Source organism: Marmota flaviventris, chromosome 17 (assembly GCF_047511675.1).
Source record: "Marmota flaviventris isolate mMarFla1 chromosome 17, mMarFla1.hap1, whole genome shotgun sequence".
In the NCBI taxonomy this organism is placed as follows: Eukaryota; Metazoa; Chordata; class Mammalia; order Rodentia; family Sciuridae; genus Marmota; species Marmota flaviventris.
In genome coordinates, this window is record NC_092514.1 from 61,197,714 (window position 1) to 61,219,533 (window position 21,820).

At 42.7% G+C, this 21,820-nt stretch overlaps 3 protein-coding genes across 3 annotated transcripts; all 3 read left to right on the forward strand.

Moving 5' to 3' along the window:
- Nucleotides 1-377: 377 nt before the first annotated feature.
- On the forward strand, nucleotides 378-695 carry Krtap17-1 (keratin associated protein 17-1). The gene has a single exon (XM_027947042.2). The coding sequence runs from the start codon at nucleotides 378-380 to the stop codon at nucleotides 693-695; it is 318 nt and encodes a 105-aa protein (XP_027802843.1).
- Nucleotides 696-5,909: 5,214 nt separating this feature from the next.
- On the forward strand, nucleotides 5,910-7,367 carry Krtap16-1 (keratin associated protein 16-1). The gene has a single exon (XM_027947310.2). The coding sequence runs from the start codon at nucleotides 5,910-5,912 to the stop codon at nucleotides 7,365-7,367; it is 1,458 nt and encodes a 485-aa protein (XP_027803111.1).
- Nucleotides 7,368-11,075: 3,708 nt separating this feature from the next.
- On the forward strand, nucleotides 11,076-12,062 carry Krtap29-1 (keratin associated like protein 29-1). Its single transcript, XM_027947055.2, has one exon. The coding sequence runs from the start codon at nucleotides 11,076-11,078 to the stop codon at nucleotides 12,060-12,062; it is 987 nt and encodes a 328-aa protein (XP_027802856.2).
- The last annotated feature ends 9,758 nt before the right edge of the window (nucleotides 12,063-21,820 follow it).

The following is a 21,820-nucleotide window of genomic DNA, read 5'->3' on the forward strand; positions in this document are numbered from 1 at the left end:
CTCTCTTAGCCCCAGAGAAGGTGCGGCAGCCGGGCCCCAACTCCAGAGCCCCCATCTGTGGCCAGCTTCCCCTTCCTCTCCTCAACCCGGGCTAATGACAGGTCTTTCTGGAAGATGTATTCTTACCCTCTGGACAAATAGCAGTTGGGACGAGTGGGGCTTTTTATGAGTCGAGGTACTCGGGGCTGGAAAATAAACAGCCAGTTAATGAGACGTTCTTATGGAAACGGGCATAAATAATAACAAAGCAAACATCCTGTCTCTCGTGCCTACATCCCCGGGAGGGGGGATATAAAAGCTGCTGTCTGGCTGGCCACTTGTCAGACCTGGGGGAGCTCCGGCCGCGTTCCTGACCTGCGAGCTGACCGGCTGGGACCATGGGGTGCTGCCCAGGGGACTGCTTCAACTGCTGCACCCAAGAACAAGAATGCTGTGAGGAGTGCTGCTGCCAGCCCTCCTGCTGCGGCTGCTGCGGCTCCTGCTGTGGCTGCGGAGGCTCTGGCTGTGGAGGCTGTGGCTGCGGAGGCTGTGGCTGTGGGAGTAGCTGCTGTGGATCTAGCTGCGGAGGCTGCGGGGGTTGTGGAGGCTGCGGGGGCTGCGGCTCCAGCTGCTGTGGCTCCAGCTGCTGCGGCTCTGGCTCCGGCTGCTCCGGCCCTGTGTGCTGCCAGCCCACACCTGTATGCGACACGAAATGAAGACCTTAGCCCTACCTACCACGGAGGCGGTGCCAGCGACAGCCTCCATCTGCTCCAGCTGGAGACCCCCTCCTCTCCACAGCCCTCCTTGCCCGCAAGACACGGACCTCTCCCGCGACGTGTAGAGGAGGGCTGGTTCTCCAGCGCCTGCCCTGGTGCTTCGAGGCGCTGAGAGCAATAGCCCAGTTTCTTGGCGAGAAATTAAAACTGGGTCTCAAGGAAGTGAGCCTCGAGTTCAAAGGATGAATTTCCAAGGCCTTATTTGCATGAAGTTCGATGTCTTGTCACTGTACGTTCTCTCATTCAAGGTGTTTGGGACTGATCTTCCTCTCTAGCTTACTGTTGCTTTGGAGTTAAAAAAAAAAAACAAAACAAAAACAATAAAACAAAGACCCCCCCCCCCAAAAAAAAAAAAAAAAAAAAAACCCAAAAGAGAAAACAATAAAAAAACTTTGTTAACCCTTTAATAAATTCAAGTGTGCTGGCATAACCCCATCAGTCCTCTTGCCTCTTCCTTCAGCCCCTCCTGGGATTGGTTAGGAAAATTTACTCTGGCAATCCAGGCTAGGGCTTTTGCAATGTGCTTTGTGGATTGCCTGTACCAGAATCACCAGGGTCTAATTAAAACTGGAGAACCTGCCCCTGCATACAGAACCAGAATCCACAGGGGCTTGGCGTGGGGATCTGTGTTTTTAACAAGAACCTCAGGTAATTCTTTGCATTGAAGTTAGAGATGCATGGATGTATGTGGCAGCTGCATGGCATTTGCTTGGGGAGGCTTTTAAGAATACAGAAATTTGGGCCTCACTGCCGGAGATTGTTATCCATTAGCTGTAGGGTCTAGGGAACCCTGGGACCTGTATTGTTAAAAGTTCTGTGGTCAATACTGATTCTGGACAAATTTGGTCTTGATTGAAGGGCCTGGCTCCCTTTTGGACAGCAGTCTTCCTAGGATAGTTCAGCAGGAGGCCTTCTGGCTTGTTCAGAACTTTCTGGAAAAGCCAGGGAAGGAGGCTTTGGTAAAAACAGGCTTGGTTCTGAATGGATGGGATTCCTGTGGCAAGGCTGTGTGACACAGGTCCTAGGGAAGTTCTGGGCAACTCAGCTCCTCCTCCAGCCCCAGGATATGGCTCAGTTTGGCTTTTCTTGCTTTGGAGCCAGCTGTATTTCTTCTGCTGAGGAGGGGAAGGTGCACATCTGCTAGGGGGCTTGATGCTGGTGTGTGAGCCCAGCTAAGTTAAACCCCCAAAGATAGTTGATTTGGCCTTTTGCTGAAAGTGATCTTCAGCCACATGTGGAAGAAAACTAGATGTGTTCTTGCCCTAGACAAACAATGTTTGTTTTCATTCCTACAAAACAATGCTCCATTGGATAAACAGGAAATCAGAACTATTATATCAATGATTCCTAAAAATACAAAAAGCTATAGAAAAATATAAAGAAGAAACAATAGCCTTCTGAATGCTTAGCGTTTGTTACTGAGATTTATCTTTTGCCAGCATACTTACAACTGGAATTATGCTGATTCTACTTTTTTTGCTTTTTAAAAATGTTCTGTTTCATTTTTTATGAGTCAGTTTTGTTGAGATACTGCTAGGTAGCAGGCAGACATGTGCAGTGAGCACATGGAGCTTAAAGGTTTAATTCTACAGATAAAGTCTATGTGCTCACTCTCGGCACATTTTTCTTTGAAGCGACTTTCCTAGGCCATTCCGATCCTGCTGTGGTTTAAAAAAGCTAACAGCATGGTACAGCCCTTGACTAATGAGCTTTTTATTTCTAGGGTTGTTCTTTCCTCCCAAGGTTGAGGAATATAAGTTCAAAAACTCCTCTGATGATAAAAAGAACACAAGTCACCCTGCTCCAGGCTGGACGTGGATGAAAGAAGGCCTTTGTGACCTTTATACAAACCCAAATAACTGGGAGATCCTTTAGGTAGAAACATATGCAGTAGGGATTTAAAAATCGGACACAATCCTACTGTCAGTTAACAGCTAAGAGGTGGTGCTTGGGTGGGATTCTCCAGAAACCTCCCTTCTTACCCCAGTAAAATTGAGATCACAAAGAAGTGAGTTGTCGTTGTCTTAAGAGGACACTCTTTCACTAGAGGGTGATGTCCCCACTCTTGTTCTTTCTCTTCTAACAAACTTTGCTACACTTTTAATAAGTCTTGTGATCTTGCTTGAAATCCTCTCTTGCAAAGACTCAACAGCCGAGAGCACAGCACAATCTCCAGTAAGATCTAGCTCAGCTATGATCTTATCTCTGTTACCCATATAGTGTAGAATACAGTTTGATGACATTTGACCATTGTACATATGATACCTGTGTTATCACTACTGCACTCAAGACATGAATTTTTCCATCATCTCCCAAATTCTCCCCTTTTCAGTCGGTTCCCTATTGCCAGCCCTTGGAGATCCTTAGTCTGTTCTCTATGTCATTAGACACTGTGCCATTTCTAGAATTCCATATAAAAGAAACAATACAGTGTAAACTATTTTTTTTCACTTGGTGTAACATTTTTAATATTTGTCCATATTTTCACAGATATCAATAGTTCGTTCCTTTTTATTGAATGGTATTCCACTGTATGGATAAACTCCACTTAAAGACCTATTCACTATCGATGGGTATTCGGATTGTTTTGAATTTTGGGCTATTATGAAAAAAGCTGCTAAGAACACTTGTGTGTAAGTTTTCGCATGGACATATGTTTCCATTTATTTCAGATAGATACCCAGGAGTTGGGTTGCTAGGTAAATGATACATGAATGTTTATCTTTGTAAGAAATGATCAAATTGCTTTGCAAAGTGGATATACCATTGTGTATTCCAACCAGCTATGTCTGAGAATTTTAGTTGCTCCATATCTTTGATAACACTTGATATTACCAGTTTTTTAATTTTATAGCCATTTTAGATCATACAGCCATAGCTTATTGTCATTTCAATTTTTGGTTTTATTAAAAATGTCATTGGTATTAATATGCCCTGTGTTTGGGAAGAATATAAGATTTGACTCCACCCTGGTTTAGCTTCAGACTCTAATGTTTAAGTAATGTTTGCTCTGGATGGAATTAACCTAATAGGAACTGAGTTTTTAATCCTCAGGATAAGGTCACAGCTAGAGCAGGTGCATGGCAATGTGACAGACTTGCCAAGAGGCCAGTAGGTCTGTTCTGAGTGATGGTGACTCAGAGCTGCTTATTATTCTATTGCTCATGGCTACATCTCCTGGATACATGAGTAGAGGTAGTGATTTCTTTGAATTACCAAGGGAGGCCCTTCTTAGCTGTTCACAGAGGTTCTCATTTGTTCATTCAATAAATATTAATTGTGCACTGCCTAAGTATCCAACACTGCTATGGGTTCTGGGTATGCATCAGTGAATAGACAGAAGCCCTAGCCCAGATGGTACTTATATATGATATCATATCTTATATGATATGAACTATGAAGAAGAATCTCTTCCTCTTTTCCTCTCCTCTCCATATCCAGAGGGACAGTTCCAAAGGGCAAACCCGATCAAGTGACTCCTTAACCCCCAGATACCATTATAAAATGTGACTTCTTACCCATGGTTCACAAGGCTTTACACGACGGGGGTACTTGGGAACCAATCTAGTACCACCACTGTCCTTACGTACCCTGGGCTCTCCATTCTGGCTAGGTTAAACCATTAGCTGCTCCCCAAATACACTCTGCTTTTGTGTCTTTGGTTTCTGCAGCTCATCTTTTTCTAGTTCTTGCCAGTCTTTCATCCTTCTCCCTTGAGGATTTAACTTGGCCATCATATTCCTTGAGAAGGCTATCCTAACTTCCCCAAAACAGTGTTGGTATTTCCCCTTTTGCCCCTGAAAGCATCTGTACATCCCTCTATCATAGCGCTTGTAATCCATCATTGCTTATGGATGTGCAAATCTCTCTTCTCCACTTGTGCTCCTTTGGCTGAAATTGCAACTCCTTTTTTTCTTTGGTACGGGGATTGAACTCAGGGGCACTTGATGAATGAACCACCTCCCCAGCCCTATTTTGCATTTTTTAATTTAGAGACAGAGTCTCATTGAGTTGCTTAGCACCTCACTTTTGCTGAGGCTGGCTTTGAACTCGTGATCCTGTTGTCTCAGCCTCCTGAGCAGCTGGGATTGCAGGCCTGCACCACTGTACCCAGCACAACTCATTCTTTTAGTATCCCTCACATAGAACTCAGTGTTAGCTCAGTTGAATGGATGAGCAAGAGACACAGAGTGAATGATTGCTTACAGTAATGAAGCAAGAGTGGATGGATGACTAGCACAGTGGTCAAAATCTCCAAAAGGCAGAGAGAATGCTTGGGATAGACATGGGTGGAAGGAAAAGAAGGAAGAGAAGCAGAGAAGCTGGACCAAGTGCTTTCAAGGCAAGGCTGAGCCTGTGATGTGTGGCTCTGATGTGATGACCTTTCTCCTAAGAAAGGTCAATCCACACAGGTTGCCGAGGAGAAGGGGCAGCAGCCCTAGATGAGGGGACAGGCTGTTTGTCATCCTCAGCAAGTGACTTAGCCTTTCGGATTCCTCCCTTTTTCTTCATCTGTAATGAGGAGGAATATTTCTGCCTCATTGTTGATGGTTTTTAAATAAGATTGTTGTTATAAGGGACAGTCACTTAACATCCAGTGTAGATGTCCGTTCCCTGAATGAGTTCATCCCTGCTTTTCTCTGCTAATCCCTGTGTGTCTTTGTGAAGCTGATCCCTGCACTGTGGTGAGTTTGCTTGCACACTACAGAGAAAGACCCAGGAGCATGGGTGAGCAGATCTCATTCATGTGGTCATCCTCTGTGCCCAACCCAAGGCTCAGTACGGATGACTAGAAGGTGGATAAATTGTAAGTTCCTTCCTTCTTTCCCTGTTCATGATGCTAGGAAATATAGACCCTCCATCTTGGAGGTGATGATGCTTCTTCCAAGACTACCTGTAGCTCTGAGGCTTCCAAATTTAGCAAGTCAATAAATAAACATCTGCTTTATGGGGAGATAAACAACTTCTAGATCAACAAATGTTGGCATCATAAGATGGCAAAGTGGCAAAGTGGCCCCAACAGCAATGAGGAAAAGATGCAGGGGCCCCCAACAGCACTCAGCAGTGAGGGGGTATAAAAGGGAGGGCCAGGCCAGGCTGGCCCAGTCAGGCAGCTCTCTCCCAGCACTCACAGGACGCAGAGGTATCTCCACCATGTCTGGCAGCTGCTGTTCTAGAAAATGTCCCTCCCTGCCAGCCATGTCTCTCTGCTCCACTGAGGTGAGCTGTGGAGGGCCCATCTGCTTGCCCAGTTCCTGCCAGAGCCAGACGTGGCAGCTGGTGACTTGTGACGATAGCTGTGGGTCATCTAGCTGCAGCTCACAATGCTGTCAGCCTTCTTGCTCCGGGAACAATTTCTGCCAACCAATGTGCTGCGAGGCCACCATTTGTGAGCCTTCCTGCTCTGTGAGTAGCTGCGTTCAACCCGTGTGCCTAGAGGCCACCATTTGTGAGCCTTCCTGCTCCGTGAGCAGCTGTGTCCAACCTGTGTGCTGCGAGGCCACTGTTTGTGAGCCTTCTTGCTCTGACAACAGCTGCTGCCAACCCGTGTGCTGTGAGACGGCTCCCTGCCAAGCAGTGCTCTGCGTGCCCGCTTCCTGCCAGCCCATCCTCTGCAGCCCCACCTGCTGCCAGCCAGTCATCTGTGAGCCCAGCTGCTGTTCAGAGGTATGCACCGTGCCTAGCTCCTGCCAACCTGTGGTCTGTGAGCCCACATGCTGTCAGCCAGTGTGTCCCACGCCTAGCTGCTGTCCATCTGTCTGCTCTGCCACCAGTAGCTGCCAGCCTGTCTGCTGTGACTCCAGTCCCTGTGAGCCACCTTGCTCAGAGCCCCAAGTTTGCCAGCCAGCCACCTGTATGGCTCTGGTCTGTGAGCCTGTCTGCCTCCAGTCTGTCTGCTGTGTTTCAAGTCCTTGTGAACCACCGTGTGTTTCCAGCACTTGCCAAGAGTCCTCATGCGGTGTCTCCAGTATCTGCCAACCTGTGTGCTCTGAGCCCAGCCCCTGCTCGCCATGTGTCTGTGTGCCCAGCCCATGCCAACCTCCTTGCTACATGGTCAAGCGCTGTCGTTCTGTCTGCTGTGAGCCTGTGTCCTGCCCACCCACCTCCTGCCAACCTCTCTGTTGCCGCCCGGGGTCTTCTGCATCTGCCATCCGCCAGCCAGTGTGTCCTCCTAGAACCTTCTACATACCCAGTTCCTGCAAACAGCCTTGCAGTGCTTCGGTATCCTACCGTCCGATTTGCCGCTCAATCTACCGTCCCATCTGCTCGGGACCCATCACCTTCAGGCAGCCGTACGTGACATCCATCTCCTACCGTCCTTCATGCTATCGCCCGTATTACTCCATCCTGCGCCGCCCCACCTGCTACACGTCCTACTCCTACCGCCCCGTCTGCTCCCGCCAGCCTTGCTCTGACCGTGACTCCTGTAAACCCGAGTGCAAAAAGTCCACGTCCAGCCAACTCGATTGCGATTGCGCTGACTCAACCCCCTGCAAGCCGGAAGTCTCCGAGGAGAGCCCCAGCCAACCCTCTGAGGCCAAACCCACCAGCTCACCCACCGGTGAGGCTGCAGCCCCTCCGCCTGCTGCTGGCAAGCCTGCCGACCGCTAAACTGGCCCAGGCCCACCAATTCTTGCAAAGCAAGCCACAAGCTGAAGAGAAAACCTGACTGCCTTCTGCAAAGTGCATTATGACTTAGCCAGAATCTTTACTCTCTACATCATCTGCTTATGCTTCTAAGAACTCCCCAGAAATGTCAGTAGTCTAATGATCCAAATAAAGGCCTGCTGGTCACTGTGAGGAGGATCTTCTGGGTTCTAGTCTTCTCCTGCCATTCAGTTGAGAAGAGCTGTTTCGCCACATCACCAGACTTTTTCCTGACACCAAATGTTTTCTGTCCATATGTATGGGCTCCCATGTGGTGTGTACTCATGTTCCTTGGGGACATCTGCAATGAGATATATTTAACTGTCCAATAAATGTGGCTAAGCTGAAGTGGCTTGCTGTTCTCCTGTTAATGTCATAGTCTCACTAGAGACTTTCTTTTTCTTTAAGAGTAGTTTCATCCATCTACCCAATCACTCATCCATCATCTACCCACCATCTATCCATCCACCTATCCACTTATCCAGCCAGCCAGCATTAGCTAGCTACTAGATAGTGCTATGGACTGCTTAGGCTCTAGGAATGAGTCCTCAAGTATCAAGGAGCTCGCTCTTTGGTGGCATGACAAATAGGTGATGAGACATTAATTTTATTATTTTGTGCTCATAACAGGGCCCATGAGTTCAGCAAGACACAGTGGGTACCAGGGAAGAATTCTTGAGGGATGTGACACTGGAGCTGAATCTTTCAGCACAAGTAGGAATTAACCAGTTACAGAGAAGGAAAAGATTTCTAGGCAGGAAATACATGTACAAATGAATGGGCCAATCTGTTTGTGAGCAAGCTGCTCATTAGGTGAAGCTGGTGTCCTTAGGGGAGAGGTGAGTCCAGAAGTCAGAGAGCAGGAAGCAACCTGCCCATCTGGATGCTAGACAGAGGTATTTGAGTTTGGTGCAGGGCTGATGTGAAGGTGTCATCAGGTTATGCAGGGCAGGGACATGAAGAGCACTGGGTTTTGGAAAGTCCCTCTGGCCTTGGTGTGGGGAACTCAATGAAAGAACATGATCCTGGATATAGAGAGACTGTGGAAGAAGCTAATTATTTTTGGGACCAAAGTGGGATGAAAACAACAAATAGGTTATATGCACAACAAGGAAGTTCAAGTAACCTAGATTTCTTATGGAAGAACTTTCCTATGTTCTCCTGATCCCCACAAACACTCTTTGCGTAAACTTCATACGTATCCTTTTACAATGTTCAAGTACAGAGTCTCTTCAAAGCAGGTACCTCTTTCACTAAGTGCCCAGAATAGAGGGCTATCTGTTGCCCTTGAGGTGCAGTTTGAGCCATCCCAAGCACAAGAAGGGTTAGACCAGGACTTCTCAACTTTGGCATGATGGTCATTTTGGATCCTGTAATTGTGGGAATTGAACTGTGCATTGTAGGGTGTTAAGCAGCACCCCTGGTCTCTGCCAACTAGACATTGCCAAACATTCCCTGAGAGGCAAAGCCACTCACACATATGTATGTATGGGTATACGAGCACGTATATACATATACGTTATATGTGTATATACATTTGTGTAATATTCAGAGATAGACACACACGCACGACTGGGGATAGTCACTTAGCAAGTAGCATACAAATAACTAAAACCCAGTTTGGTCCAAAGTCACCGATTTTTTTAGGGGTCACCACACTCCTTGATGAGGTTATAAGACATCTTTGGTGACACTCTAGATGTTTTTAGTGCCTCAAACTGCAGCAAAATGGATTTTCTTTCTATTGAGAGGTTTCTCAATAGAGAACATAAAATTGAGAGCAAGAATCAGAGAAAAGTGGGTGAAAAATGAATTGCTTTAAAACTGTACAAGTGGTATGTTCTAGACTTTTTTTCAGATTGAAGTTGATGTGTTTTTTCAAACACACTCATATTCCCATTTTTATTGACCTATGTGGTAAGATCCAGAGTATTTCCTCTCAAGTGAGAGATGAGTCGTTTGGGGGTGCAAATAGAATGCAGTGCACGGATCCCTGTACTTTGAAAGATGACAAGATGATCAGAGATGAGAAAGTGAGCACTAGAAATGATCCGTGATGTGACATAAAAGGCTATGGCTGATGACCAGGGTGAATGCTCTCTAGACAACACTCTGATTGGAAAACTACTTCTTTTCTTTAGCAGAGGTGAAAGGAAAAAGCATTTTGTATCCGGCACTTTGAAAAGGACCAGAATTTCCAACATTTTTATTAATTTGTGAGGCAGCCAAAGAAGAATGCAAATCACCCAAGAAACAACAAATGCCGCTGGTGAAATCCTGGGACTTTGACAACTTGGGTGATTAGCTAACGTGTCCAACAGAGTGAGTCAGTGGCTGAGCCAGAAATCGAGACCAGCTCTGCCTGGCATCCGAAGCCACTGTCTTTCCACTGCACACATCCAGCCTGATCCGGGCCAGGACATGGACTTGTGTGGAATGCTGAAGTTGGCTGGTGTGTTGCAGAGCCACAACAAGCCCAGAGGAAAAGGAGAAGGATCAGGAAAGCCTTCACAAATACCTCTTGGCGAAGATTGACTTAACTCTACAACTACTTTGCAGTAATATCCTGATAATTCCTTTTGAATGTTGTGCTTTTTTATTTGTAGAATTCATATGCTGCTGACTCCATAATATGAGTCTAATCCTTCTTGATGAAATATTTGCATCTTTTAAAATTTCCAAATTAAAAGACTGTCTTTGGGTGTATTGGAAGGAGGGTAAATAGTCAACCAGTTTGACCTAACTGATGATGAGAATCACAACAGTGGGCTGATGGTCCCCAGCTCCCGTCCTGGCCAATACGCTTATGAGCCAACATTCTGCTGTACAAATGTCAGCCTCTGATCACTATCAGAGTTGTCCCTTTCCTACCTCCCCAAAGTTAGGAGGTCTAATAAATAATGAGATTTGAGATTTGGGGGCCAGTTTAGCTAGGCTTGAATCTTGCTTCATTACTTGCACATTTGGGGAACATGATTTAGATCCTCTGAGTTAGTTTTGCCACTTCTGATATAGCGATGGCGATTACACTTACTAAGGTCATTTTGAGGATAGATGAAAAGTGCAGTCAAGAGTGTGGTACATAGAGTATGAAGTAGGTGGAAACTCTGGAGTCGTTATCATTGGTCACGGTACTAATAAGGTTAATTTTCAGGAAAGCCAAATGGCAAGGTCCCAGAAAAAGAACACTATGTATCTTTGGGATCCACCGCCTAATTTTCTCTTCCTTATCCTGGATACCCTCTCTCCCAGTAGGGTTGGAGCCTCACTTCCGGACTGGATGGTGTAGAACTGCATTCCTGGAGGAAGAGCAGGTGCTTTGGCGTGGGGGAGGCCTCCTGATGAGAGGGTGTACGGGAGATACCTGCTTCAGTGAGGCTGGGGAGTAACCTGTAAAAGAGACAGCTCATCCCGGAGCAGCATCAATGAATTCAAAGTTGGCAAAGAAAGCTCCCAGCTTTACAGACATGTTTTCTAAGTAGGGTTATCTGCTGGGCTCCTGAAGCTTTCTAATCAGATGTTTGCCTGCAAATGAATAAGAACCATAACAAGGAAAGATGCCTTGGTACCCACGCCCCTGGTAAAGGACTATAAAAACCCCTCTGGATTAGATGTCCTCTGAACTCAGATACACTGAGTTTCCAACTTCCCAGCAAGGTTAGCATCAGCACCATGACAGACGGCTCTTGTCCTGGAAATAGCCCAGCCATTCCAGCTGTGCCGACCACTGCCATATGCCCAAAGAATCGCAGCTTCGGAAATGCTATCTGTTTGCCCAGTTCCTGCCAGAGCAGGACATGGCAACTGGTTACATGTCAAGAAAACCGTCAGCCATTCAGCAGTGCTCCAAGGAGCACAGAATCCGTTTCTTGTCAATCTACCTGCTTTCCAGAAACTTCTTGTGTGGGTTTTGTTTGCCAACCCATCTGCTCCCGCATAGGCTGCTGTGAATCTGGCACTGGTCAGTCTGCTTGTCCAGTCTCATCATGTCAATCATCCTGCTTGGAATCCACTGGTTGTCAGATAAAATGCCGTGATGTCAGCCCCTGTCAACAAAGCTCCTGCCACGAACCTGTCAGCACATCTGGATCATGCCAGGTACCTTGTGGCCAATCAATCTGCTGTGATACAAGCTCCTGCCAGCCATCCTGCTCTGAAGTAACTCCCTGTCCTGAAACGCCTTGCCTACCAGTCATCTGTGAGTCTAGTTCATGCCAACCCCCTTGCTACCAAGGAGGTTCGGGTCAACTCATTGGTGGTGAAGTCCAGCCCTGCAAATCTACTTATTACCAACCCATCTGCTACATTTGCAAGCCTTGCCAATCAATTCCCTGCATGCCTGTTTCCTGCCAGCCATTGACTTGTGTGTTTAGTTCTTGCAGTCCTTCTTGCTGTGTGCCCTCTACTTGTCAGCCACTTCACTGCCATCCAGCTCCTTCTGTATCTTTCATCTGCCAGCCAGTGGCTCACTGCCAATTCCCATGTTCTATAAAGAACTCTTGCAAACCAGATTCCTGTGGCGCCATGCTTTCTGGCCAACAGACTTGTGGTGGATCCATTTCCTGCAAACAAAGTGGCTGCAAATCCCCTTCCTGCCAACCACCTTGCTGTGTGACAGGTTTAGGAAAATCATCTAGTGATGGCTCCAGTTGCTTCTAGCCAACTTCCCCAGGTCTGTGCAAAGTAAGTTCCTGCTTGGCAACTTCTGGCCCACCCAGCTGTGAGTCAAGCTTCTGTAAAGCAAGACGTCGTTGATGGAGTACTTTCCACACCTCCTCTGAGGTTGTGCTACTGTCTATATGTACATAGCCATCCTGTGGGTGCGTACCTCCTGTGGAGCACAAATGTTACTGCTCTCTGTCTTTAGAGTCCACCTTCCATATTCTCTCTAGGTGCTCAGGAGAGAACTTGATAGCCATTGAGACATCCTTCCTAACTGAGGATAACTTTTCAGGAAGCATGGTCCACTCTATAGCTTGCATTTCCTGATGTTGTCAATTCATTTCATGTCAGCAAAGCTTTCTGTCCAGTTTGTCCTGTTTTTGAAGCTTCCCAATCTTTCAGAAGACTCCTTTGCTGCCAACTGATAATAAAAAATGTGAGTGGTTAAGTGCAATGAATGAGACTCATACAGTGCTTTCATTCCTTTCCTCACGCCACTACCTAGATTTCTTTCAGGTTGCATTTGAACACAGTGACCTTGAGTCCTTCAAGTCAGAGGGTTTGCATTGGTCTGAATGGGTAACAGGTGTCAGGAATTATAGATGCTCAAGCTGGAAGGGAAAAAGGACAAGTAGTTCACTGGCTTTCAGTCTTTTCACCACCAAGAGCTCTTTTCAATTGAGTGGCCTCAGATGCCCCATAATGAGGAGACTTGGGAAACCAAAGACAGAAATGGTTCAGGGAAGCCATAGGTTAAAATAAACATGGAGACTAGCTTAGGGTTAATTCACTTAACACTGGTTTTAATGATCAATTTACTTAATGACCAACTTAAACAAAATTAAAACACTAGATTTTTTTTGTTGGTTTATTGGTTATGTTTTTGAAATTTTAAGAGTCCGTTTTAAAAATAATTAGTTGAAGGAAAATTTAGAACCTGTTTTATATGTCTGGTATGTAGTTATTGAACCTAAATATTTTTAAAAATAGTTGCATTTTGGGGAAATTTTAGAGGAAAATTTATAGTATATGCTTGCACTGATATAAGGTCCTTCCTCAAAGGGATCTGGCCTCTCCATTAATCAAGGGGCTCTCGGTCTGTGAAATACATTGATTTAAGTCTGAAACTGAAAGGCCATGATCCTCCACTGTAACAAATCAGGTTTCTTTTGTACGTGGCCACCTAGTTATTCTAGCGCCCTTTACAGAAAACATTAGTACATGATCTGAGAACTCTTGTCTAAAATCAGCTGACTATAGGAATATTTAATATAAGGATATATTTATAGATTTATTTCTGGAATCTCCATTCTATTATTGATCAATTCTCAATTAGAAGTTTTAGTTCTTGTATTGGTCTGTATGTATATTCTGGTTTCTGTGAACAGGATTCAGAAACAAGTATCCAAGAAGCATGAGCCATTGGAACTATCTACACATATGGCACTACTTCTGTTTTGCTGAAAGACACAAAATGAACCTTATTTGATAAAGTGTTATGGGCCTAATTAAAATAAATCATTTATTTGATCATTTGCATGAGACACAGGGCACATCCAACTGCCCCATCAGTAGTTGGAAAATTTATTTGCAAAGCAGCAAAAAATAATCAGTGCATTAACCATTAGCATTCAAGTCAAAGCATCCTATGGAAATGCCAATCAAGATTAAGATAGATGAGGACCATGATCTACACAGCTCTTTTTTCTTTTTCTTTTTAAGGTTCAGCAATTTATCTTTTTAAACCATATTTTTAATTGATGCATTATAATTATACATAATAGTGGGATTTTTTTATTATGTGTTAGTATATGCACATGATAATTTGGTCAATATCAGTCCTTCATATTTACTCTTTCTCCACACAATTTAGGGAAATTTCTTTGTAGGGAGAATGGGACTTGCTGGAGAGCTAGGTGCCTGCTGGGTTAAACTAATGTGCTACTGAAAAAACATTGATCAAAGGATGCAGGAGTCATGTCTACCTCTATTTAGAACTTCACAGCATGATCTCACTGAGAGTCCAAGTATAGGTATTCTTAATATGGAAATGCATCCCACAGGGGAAGTTCAAGGTGGTAGTGTGGAAAGAACCCTGGGACAAGTTTCAAAGGAGAAGGTTGAGTCCCACCCTGGACCTTTACTCACCATATGACCTTTTGCAAGATCACGATCCTAATCTATGAAAAAGGAAGGAGTTAGATTAATTGTACTCAGGACTCTTTTGTATTTTCCATGAACTTCTAGTTATTCTCTAATGGATTAAGACTAAAGCCTCTCACACCCCTGGAACTGATAGAAAAGGAAAAGTACCTTGAGATATGAATGGAATGTTAAAGAAAATGAACCCTTAAACTAAAAACCCCATGAAAGGATGCTCAAAAGTAGTATCTTTTGGAGAAATCCAAATTTTAAAATAATTAGATACTATCTTATAGGTAAATTACTAGCAAAAAAAAAAAAAAAAAAAAGAATGTCAGAGCTTAGCACATTTTTCTCTAAAGGCACAGATAATACATATTTTATGCTTAGTGGTGCACATGGTCTCTACCCCAATTACTGAATTTTGCTATTGTGTCATGAAAGCATCAATAAGAAACTTGTAAACAAATGAGTGTGGCTGAGTTCTAATACAAATTTATTTACAAAAACATGCTACAGGTGGCATTTGGCTCATAGGGCATAGATCCTGTGCTATGTAGTACTAAGTGTTGAGCATGTGACTTTATAGGAATCCTTCTGACTGCTGATGAATTATTGGCTTGTTTGACAATTTTTAAAAAACAATCTGGATCAATTTATGTAAATTATATAAATGCATACTACTTGATCCAGAAATTCTGGTCCTGAGGATATATTCCTCTGAAGTTCTTACACCAGCCCATAGGGAAATACATAGAGGATGCTCACTGTGGCATTTCTGTGGTGACAGGGACTTTAAAGGTGTCTACCATGGGGAGAACAGGTAGGCCATACATGGTGATTCACTCTATAATGTCATGTAGAATTAGAAGCAGCAGATTATACATGCAGGGACACATTGAGGATCATAACAACACTCTGCTTAATGACAAAAATGGAATGTGATGTGTTGCATGTTGCTATTCACCAAGGCCAAACTGTTGTTTATACCTTTTATGCAAACAATAATAATGGTACAGAATTGAAGACACTTGAGACAAACCCACATAAATACAGTTATCTCATACTAGACAAAGGTGCCAAAAACATACATTGGAGAAAAGATAGCCTCTTCAGCAAATGGTGGGGAGAAAACTGGAAAACTATATGCAGCAAAATGAAACTAAACCCCTATCTCTCACCATGCACAAAACTCAACTCAAAGTGGATCAAGAATCTAGAAATTAGACCATAGACCCTGCACCCTCTAGAGGAAAAAGTAGGCCCAAATCTCCATCATGTCGGATTAGGCCCCAACTTCCTTAACAATACTTCTACAGCACAAGAAATAAAATCAAGATTCAATAAATGGGATGGATTTAAACTAAACAGCTTCTTCTCAGCAAAAGAAACAATCAATGAGGTGCAGAGAGAGCCTACATTTTGGGGGCAAATTTTTGCCACATGCACATCAGGTAGAGCACTAATCTCTCCAGGATGTATAAAGAACTCAAAAAATTTAACACCAACAACCAAACAACCCAATCAATAAATGGGTACTATACGAACATTTTAAATTAAATCAAATTAAATGCATTAAACACAATGTATTAGAATGAGGCAGGGGAAGCAAAGAAACTAAATGATACATGAGAACATAAAAAATAAATGAGAAAAGAATCTTTCAGGGACGAAAGATGATAATGTCCCATATCATTAGGAATGTGAATCAATTATTTGCAACTGAGGCCCAAAGTGAAAATTAAGGAAAGGCAGAAAGAGAGGAGAGACTTTGATATCATAGAGGAAGTACTATGGATGGAATGGCTTGCAGAAATAGCCTTTTGATGATAACCTGTCCAAATTCTCTCTCCCACATCTTTCCCAGGGGTCTCAGTTGTGCTGGAGAAGGAGCAAGGATCTGGGAAGTGTGATACAATACTGTCAATACTGTCCAAAAGTTTCAATCATGTTTCTTCTGTTGTATCTCCTCAAATAATTCCCTCTTCCAAGAATTCTTGACAAAACTAGGGTTTCAGATTTCACTTTGCAATAGTTTCTGGACCTCTCTAAGTCTGTATTATTCTTTTTATTATCTCAATTACAGATTTCTCAGTTAACTGGCAAATATTTTTCAGGGACCATCTGCCAACACATAAACCATAGGTTCTAAACCTGTCAAATATAAAACGTGGGTTGGGAAGATGTATATCTTTCCCCACGCTTGGCAACAGTTCAAATAACATAGCATTTATTTGTTCCTTTTAGGTTTGCTAGAACTTGCCCATAAAATATCTGAATCTCCTGTTATAAACAGCGTTCTGCCAAGCCTGAACATGCTTATAACTAAGTCCTTATTTACACATCTGTTCGAGTAAGGGAGCAATTTTAAAAACGTAAGATGTTTTTAAAAACGCCTACCACCCAGAATCCACATTTTCTTACTTACATCTGTTTTGGGTTTTTAAAAAATATAATTGAAATAAGATATCATTAATTTGAAGTCCATTTTGTATCCTTCTCTGTCTCATTTCTCTTCTTCTTAGATATAACTTCTATTATGATTTGCATACCCTGTTAGTCACTGTTAGTTTGTATAAAAAGAGGCCACCTAAAATATTTATAAAGTCTCTAAGTAGTATCTAGTATCAGGGCTTGCAAACATAAGAATTTACATAGACAATGTGAAATTATGCAATTCACTTTTTAATTTAATGATTATTGCTTTTAAGAACAATGTATTTTGATACATTGATATATTTCATTGTATTAGCTATCTACTGCTGCAAAATTACCCCCCAAATTAGTGACTGAAATGACAAACATTTGCTGTCTTACTGTTTCTTTGGGTTGGAAATATAGATGTGGCTTAGCCAGTAAATGTAAGACCCTAAAATTTGAGTCCACGTTAACTGTAGTGTCTCCTTCTAGCAAATTTCAGATGATCTGAACCCCTCCAGAAAGGTCTGTCCAATCAATTTGTCCCAAACTGTCTGCCTAAATGCCCATTTGGTTCATTTACTATCCAGGGTTTCAGTCTGAATTTGAGATCAAGTGCTCTTGTAGAATTGTCACGGAATGAATTGGCACGGAATTCAATCCAGAGATTGCCTTCTTTTCATAAGATATTATGAGAACACTATTCAATTGCCATGTTGAAGGCCAGATTCACTTTCTACTGAATTTCATTTATCAACGAATTTAGCAAAAATAAAAAGCTAAATTATTTGATGTGGCGTGGTCTAATCAGTTCTATGTTTTATTATTTTTTCCTAGGCATCTGCAAAGTATCATTTGAACCATCTATTCTAGGATCTTTTTTTCCTGAGACAAGATCAAGCTTACAGGTGTATGGCCTCCAGAAACTTGGAGAATTACTTGTCTCAACATTTTGAGTATGTCTCGTTCTCTGAGATTCCTTAATATCAATGTTTGATTTACTTCTTAACTCTACTGTGGGACATAAAATGCACAGCATACAATGATGCGAATTTATTAGAGAGTCTAAGTGTTTGTAAATGGGTTTGTCCTTATAAATGTTCACTTTTTTAATTTGATGATTCCCCCTTGTCTGAAAAGATAGACACCAAGAAAGGGTCTTTCTGGCATCACCTTGACATTCGTTGTGCTGCATCCCACAGGAGATCTCAGATCTATTTCAATCTTCTCTCTCAGCATGAATGAACTAAGGAGGCCTTTTAAAAGCCTAGATTTTTCTTGACAGATACTGAATTGTTACAGTTTCTGGATCATGAGTTGAATGAGAGATGGATACAAATGCATCATGAAAAAATGCATCATGTAAAATCAACTAAGAACATTCAAAACCAAACAGCAGCAACAGAACTATTACATCACACTGAGAAGCTTCCCTCGTATCAAACATCTTTTGGTAGTTGTGGCTTCCTTATTCAGATCAAAAAGAGTTAAAATCTCTGTCTCTGTCTCTCAGTCTTTCTTACCATTTGCAAGTTTTCCCATTTCAGTTTGAAAGGAAACACTTTGATTTTTTTTTTTAATTATAAAAGTAATGTGTAGTGGCGCACACCTGTAATCCCAGCGGCTCAAGAGGCAGAGGCAGGAGGATCACAAGTTCAAAGCCAGACTCAGCAAAAGTGAGGCACTAAGCAACTCAGTGAGACCCTGTCTCTGCATAAAATACCAAATAGGGCTGGGGATGTGGCTCAGTGGTCGAGTGCCCCTGATTTCAATCCTCAGTAACCCTGCTCCATAAAAAACGTAATGCATGCTTGAGAAGGAAAGCAATGGAAAGCCTTGGTCCCCAGAATCCAATCCAGTTTCCTCTGAAGACAAACTCCTGATGACTGTTCAATATGCTCCCATGTTGGGTTTCTGCTTTCTTTTACTGATGGTTGCTTATTATCCCCATTTTAAAAATAAAAGGAGACTCATTTCCATATCTCGAACACCAATTTGAGAATATCAACACAAAGTAGTAGAACTTTGTCCTGGTGTTTCTTGCCGTGATGGGAATCAAACCCAAGGCCTCGAACATGCTAGGCAAAGAACTCTGCCACTGAGTTACACCCCCAATCTGCCTTTATCCTGTTGGATGGCATCCTCACTTTGCTTGTAATCATTTTATTTTAAAAAATATTTCCACTGTGTGCACTATTTTTCACATTTATTTATTTATTTTTGTCAACCCAAGAGTGTTTGCAGTTTCCTTCACTCTTCTCATAGGCTCCTACTTACCTTGTTTAATGTTCAGTTCACAGAACTTTCTAAGGTTAAACTTTTTAAATTGCAGACAATGCAGTTGTTTTTAATCTGTAAATATGAAAATATCTTATGGCTCAGACTAGTATTTTTATGTGGCCTTTTTTGTTGCAATCAAATCCCAGTATACACAGCTCCTTATAACTGGCTGGTATTTTTACATGTGGCAAAGCACTTTAAAGGGTATTAAGATAATAATCACACAAAGGAAAGGATTTTAAAAGGAATTAAAGCAACATAAGTCACCTTTCCTAATAGTGTCTTTTTGAATGGAATTTTGCCTGCCCCTTGTTTCCTGTTTTAATAGCTACTTAACAACGAGGGGAACACATCAGACTTCTCTGAAATTGTATTCCTGAAGAGCAGAAACTCTGCATTAGTTGTCTTATTTTGGAAATCCCCGATGTGGGATCGGCATCGTGGGTTTGGGTAGAGAAGGCTAAGAGGCAGAAGAACCTGTGATTGAGGCAGCCTCATGAAGGCCAGCTTTGAAACTCAAGCCCAGTAAGGAGTTGTCTCAGTGGCTCTACATTGGGAAAACAGAATAGAAGCTGACATCTGAGACATGCAAATGGACCAAAAAGATATGTGTAAATGAGATAGCCAGGGACCACCACAGGGACAAAGGGTGAATGCACTCCTAAGCCATAGCTCATTTTTTTTTTTTTTTTGTCTCTCACCTGAACTCATAATGGGCTAGGAATTCAAAGCTGGTACCCACCCTCTTTAATACCTAATCAGCTTCAGAGACCAGGTGCATTGGAAGGGCCGGATGCTCTTGCCATGGCTCTCCCAGGACAACATACAGGAACAAAAAGGATAAAACCTGTTTAGGAGCCCTCAGATGGCACATTCCCAGGACTCTTAACTTCTTACTTACCATGAGTTGTGTTCTCTTCCATTTCCCACCTGTGGGTTCTCTGAACAGCTGCAGCAACTCAATGCCCTTATCATAAACAGGTGTTTAGACAGAATGCAGCAGAAAGGCAAAAACTAACATTTGACTTCAGGGTCACAGTCTGACCTTTCCTTCTTTAGAGGTAAAGCAGCCCCATGGGAAAAGAAAATACACCTTTGAAATGTACAGAAAGCTAATTAACATTCCTAACCCTTAGACCCCCTTGCAAAAAGCCCTTTTGCCTGAACAAAAGGAACTCTCTTCCCTTGTTCTAGGAGCCAGCCTGACACTCTGGTCATTGCCTGTATGCTCTCTCACCTGACCTAGTTTCATTTCAACTGTCACCAAGTCAAAGTTCCTGTGTCCGGCCTCATAAGAGCCTATAGGATGAGCCCCGCCTATGGCATGTGGAATTTGCACATCTGTGGGTGCATGACATTGGGTGTTGCTCATGTTGGTCTCATCAGTTTTCTTGAATCAATGGGTTTATTTTATAAAAATGGTCCTATAAGCTGGGAAATAGATTTCCTCTTGTAACCCACATAATCAGAAGCTTTTTGGCTACAACCCTGAATCTGCAGAAAAATGTGAAGGCGGTGATTTATCAATGGCCCAAAGCTCTTGCAAACAAAATCAGAGGGTTGCTCTTTAGAAAGACTCCTCTCTTATGGTCTAGGGAAGCCCTGAATGGGATCCATAATCCTAGCCCATTGTCTTAAATTTGGCCTCTTGCCTTAGTGTATGGGAACAGATGGGAAAAACTCAGTAAAGTATAAAATATCCTTAGAATCTCAGGGTGTTGGAAGCACACATTGTATACATAATCTCATATAAGGATACACAAGATGAGTGTAGTTCATTAGATGTTAAACTGGGGAAATTCCTCAGCTGCAAAGAAGCCAAAAACACATTGTAAACACAAGGGGCCCTGGAAAGGGAAGATATTTTCAAGGTAACAAAATTAACCTATTATTCAGACAATCAACATGGGTGGAGGATCAGGGGGGAGAATTTTGGGCACATACAATTTTTAATGACATTCAACTAAATTCAAACTATCTCTAGTGGCCATGGAGTCCAACAATTTTTTTTTTATTCAAAAGGTAAATTTGATTCTTTGTCCAAACTTTAGTCAAGCTTCTGAAACTTCTCCTGACCCCCTTTGTGTGCTACCTTATAAAAATCTGGTTTTGTAAAGCTTTAGCAAAGAGCCCTGACAAATCTTGTTATTTCTCTGATAACAATAAATATAAGAAGCATATTTTAAATGTATCCCAAACCTTCAAAAAATGGAATTTACCTTGCTGAACTGAAAGACCAGGAAAGAGCAGGGATGCAAGAAGAGTGGAGAGAACAGGCCACTTAATGCACCAATGAGCCAGTCGTAGAATGTTCTCTCTATACAATTTTGTTCACGTACTAATTTTTTAAAAATGTAAGCAATATGGAGAAGTCTTCCTTTTCATATGTCATAGTCATAATTTCACCGGTGGCTCTTACATCTTATTTCTTCATCTGTTCACCTATTTGTGGATTTGATTTTGGTCTTACTGAGCTGTTAGTTTTATATATTAAGTATATTAATGCTTTGCCATATTTATTACTATTGGGCATTTAAAGGGGAATGCCTGGGAAGAACTGGGTTAATTTTGTTTGGAATCAACCTGAAAGGGTAGAAGATGATCGAAATTTGTTCCAATCCATCTTAATCTTTGTTTCAAGCAAGAATCTGACTGAGGCTGAACAGCTTGGTTTTTATCTGGCTCTTATCTTGGATGAGGAATGCTTCTGTTTAGAAAGGGATTCTGAAGGCTTTCTGGGTAGGACAGGTTACAACCTCTGTGAACACAGGGACAATAAAGGGTAGACAAGGCACGCAGGCTGTCCTTATCAGGTTTACATGATCTGTTACAACTTAGGCTTTTTAAATTTATGCTTTGGGCCTGGGAGGAAGAACCTGATAGTGGTGCTGTAAATCAAGAATTCTCGAAGGAGC